Source organism: Triticum aestivum, chromosome 2D, assembly GCF_018294505.1.
Source record: "Triticum aestivum cultivar Chinese Spring chromosome 2D, IWGSC CS RefSeq v2.1, whole genome shotgun sequence".
Lineage (NCBI taxonomy): Eukaryota > Viridiplantae > Streptophyta > Magnoliopsida > Poales > Poaceae > Triticum > Triticum aestivum.
The window spans coordinates 650,872,727-650,875,203 of NC_057799.1; the positions used below are offsets into that span (position 1 = coordinate 650,872,727).

Genomic DNA, 2,477 nt, shown 5'->3' on the forward strand with positions numbered 1-2,477 from the left:
AATGGATCATAAGAAAATACTCCCTCTCTATTCCACCAAGTCTCAGTTAACTGATATAACATGTAAAAGAGAAAAAGGAAAAACTGAAAAGAAACTTTTGCACGGACACTATGTAAATCTCACGGATATAGCATCGACTCAATCGACGAAGACTTTTTTTATAAAGGAGGATATACCCCCGGCCTCTCCATCTGAACGATGCATGCAGCCATTTTATTAATTATTCATAGTGACCTTACAAAGTAATACATTAGTAAGTCTGAAACCATCATCTTGGCAACACATATCGCTACTCCTATCCCCTTGATGAAGGGGTGCTGAATGTCAGTCGATTAAGACTTAGCAAGACTATTTTAAAATACTTATTTTAGATTTGTGTATCAAGACACATTAGATACATCTCTATCTAGACAAATCTATAAGACAAGTAATCTTGGACAGAGGTTGTGTAAGAATTTTTGTTTGTTTGAGCTTCATCATCATATGAAAAACAGAAGAATTTTACAGTCCACCCCAACATTTTTTGCTGACTAGATACAGGCAAACGCCACATTGTGGCTAACAGTGTGCAGCAGACGTGACAGACTCAAAAGTGAAACCTTAAAATTACGCTGGGAGGATTCTTATTCCCACACAAGAAATGCAGCTGCATGCATGGTAACTTTCCACGGCGTGTCGTCCGTCGGCGAGCACATCATCCTAGACCGGCGTACCGTACGAGGTCAGCAGCTCTTCGTCGGCGACGAGCCTGTCGAGCACGTCAGGGGCGAGGCACACCTGCAGCTCCAAGCCCCCGCTCCCTCCGCCGTCCCCGTAAACCGTGACCATCCCGTCCACCTTGTTCGCGGGGCCGCTCCGGACGGCCACCGGCCTGCCCCATCCGAAGTCGTTGCCGTACACGTCGAACCGCGGCGACCCCGTGGCCATGATCGCCGCGCCGCCGCCGGCCAGGTACTTGAAGCTGGGGTTTCCAGGCCACGCCGCGAGCTCCTCCCTCACGCTCGCCTCGTCCACCGCAGCCACGGCCCGGTTCAGGAGCAACGCCGCCCAGCCCAGCCGGCCGTCGCCCAGGATCTCGCCCACGGCGGCCCTGCCGACGGCGCCCGTTACCGCGTTGCCCACGTAGACCTGCGGCATGCCCTTCAGGCGCGCCCGGCATCCGACGGCGAGCGAGCACGTCGTCTCCTGGTCCTGCACGAGCCCCCGGGCACGGCACGTGGCCTGCCACAGGTGCGCGAGCACGGCCTGCAGGGAGGAGATGGTGGCTCCTGTGCCGGCCGACATCTCATTGTTCGCTTTCGCCTTCAGCTTCCTCACGCTCTCCGTGGAGAAATGGAGCGAGCATTCCTTCACCGGCGGGTACTCCGGCTTCCTGGCCATGTCCTCCACCTTGGCAAAGGGGAGCGGGATCGGCACGGTGCAGCCCTCGAGGAACCACCTCTTGGGCAGGGGCAGTGGCAACGTGGACGTGGACAGTGAGGTGTCTCCGTTGCGGCTGATCTCGGACCACGTGTTGAACACGTCCCAGAACGTGGTGCCGTTGGCGGCGGCGTGGTTGAGCGACATGGCGACGACGAGGCCGTCGGCGAGCTCGGTGACCTGCGCTGCCAGGACGGGCAGGCTGGGGTCCACGGCGGCGTCCGTGCCGACCACCCCGTTGAGAGGGAACAGGGACCAGACCACGCGTGGGATGCAGAGCGTGCTGGTGATGTCGGCGATGGTGACCCCGGGCGCCACGGCGTGGACGAACTCGGCGCCTTGGTCGCTGCAGCGGAGCGAGATCGTGAGGCCCGGTCCGTCGGAGACGGTCAAGCGGCCGGCGAGGGGGTAGAAGCGGCCCAGGGCGCGTGCAAAGGACGATGAGAGGTGTTGGAGCACGCCGGGCGGAGGCTTGGGCAGGACGACGCCCCTCTGGGCGTAGTCCACGGTGATCCGCTGCAGGTCCCATGGCGTGAGGTGGACGGTGGTCTCAGGCTCCCTCTTTTGGTACTCCGGCCTGACCATACGCCGGGAGATGATCTGCACACCGCCGCCGTCCATTTTGATGGCCGGAGCAGTACTCAGCCAGAATCTAACCAGAATGTGAGTTGGGGTACTGTGGTGTGGCTTGGGGTGGAGGCCGGCCGGGCATCCCTATATAATCCCAGCGATGAAGAACTTGTCACGTGCACGGGCAAACTTTCATATCCGTAGTTTAGTTTTCCTTTGCAGCTTTTTTTTTTCCTTTTTTTTAATTATTTGGATTGCTTACCACATCTGTCATGTGGTCCTTTGCAGTTTTTTAAAACAACTTACAAACGCTCAAATATAAGCATGTACATTCACTCATAAAAACATATGCATGCACGTCTTACCCTTATGAGTGGCCCTAAGAGACTGAAATTAAGGATGTCACCACAGGCTCCTCGTTATTGCCGGAAACAACGTCTTCTACTAAGAGAATATTTCATCCTTAACAAGACACGCATGTGTCAAGC

The 2,477-nt window shown here is 55.9% G+C and overlaps 1 protein-coding gene across 1 annotated transcript; it reads right to left on the reverse strand.

Annotated features, from left to right (window-relative positions):
- Positions 1-444: 444 nt before the first annotated feature.
- Positions 445-2,095, reverse strand: LOC123050830 (uncharacterized acetyltransferase At3g50280-like). The gene has a single exon (XM_044473559.1). The coding sequence runs from the start codon at positions 2,038-2,040 to the stop codon at positions 700-702; it is 1,341 nt and encodes a 446-aa protein (XP_044329494.1). The 5' UTR covers positions 2,041-2,095; the 3' UTR covers positions 445-699.
- Between the last annotated feature and the right edge of the window lie 382 nt (positions 2,096-2,477).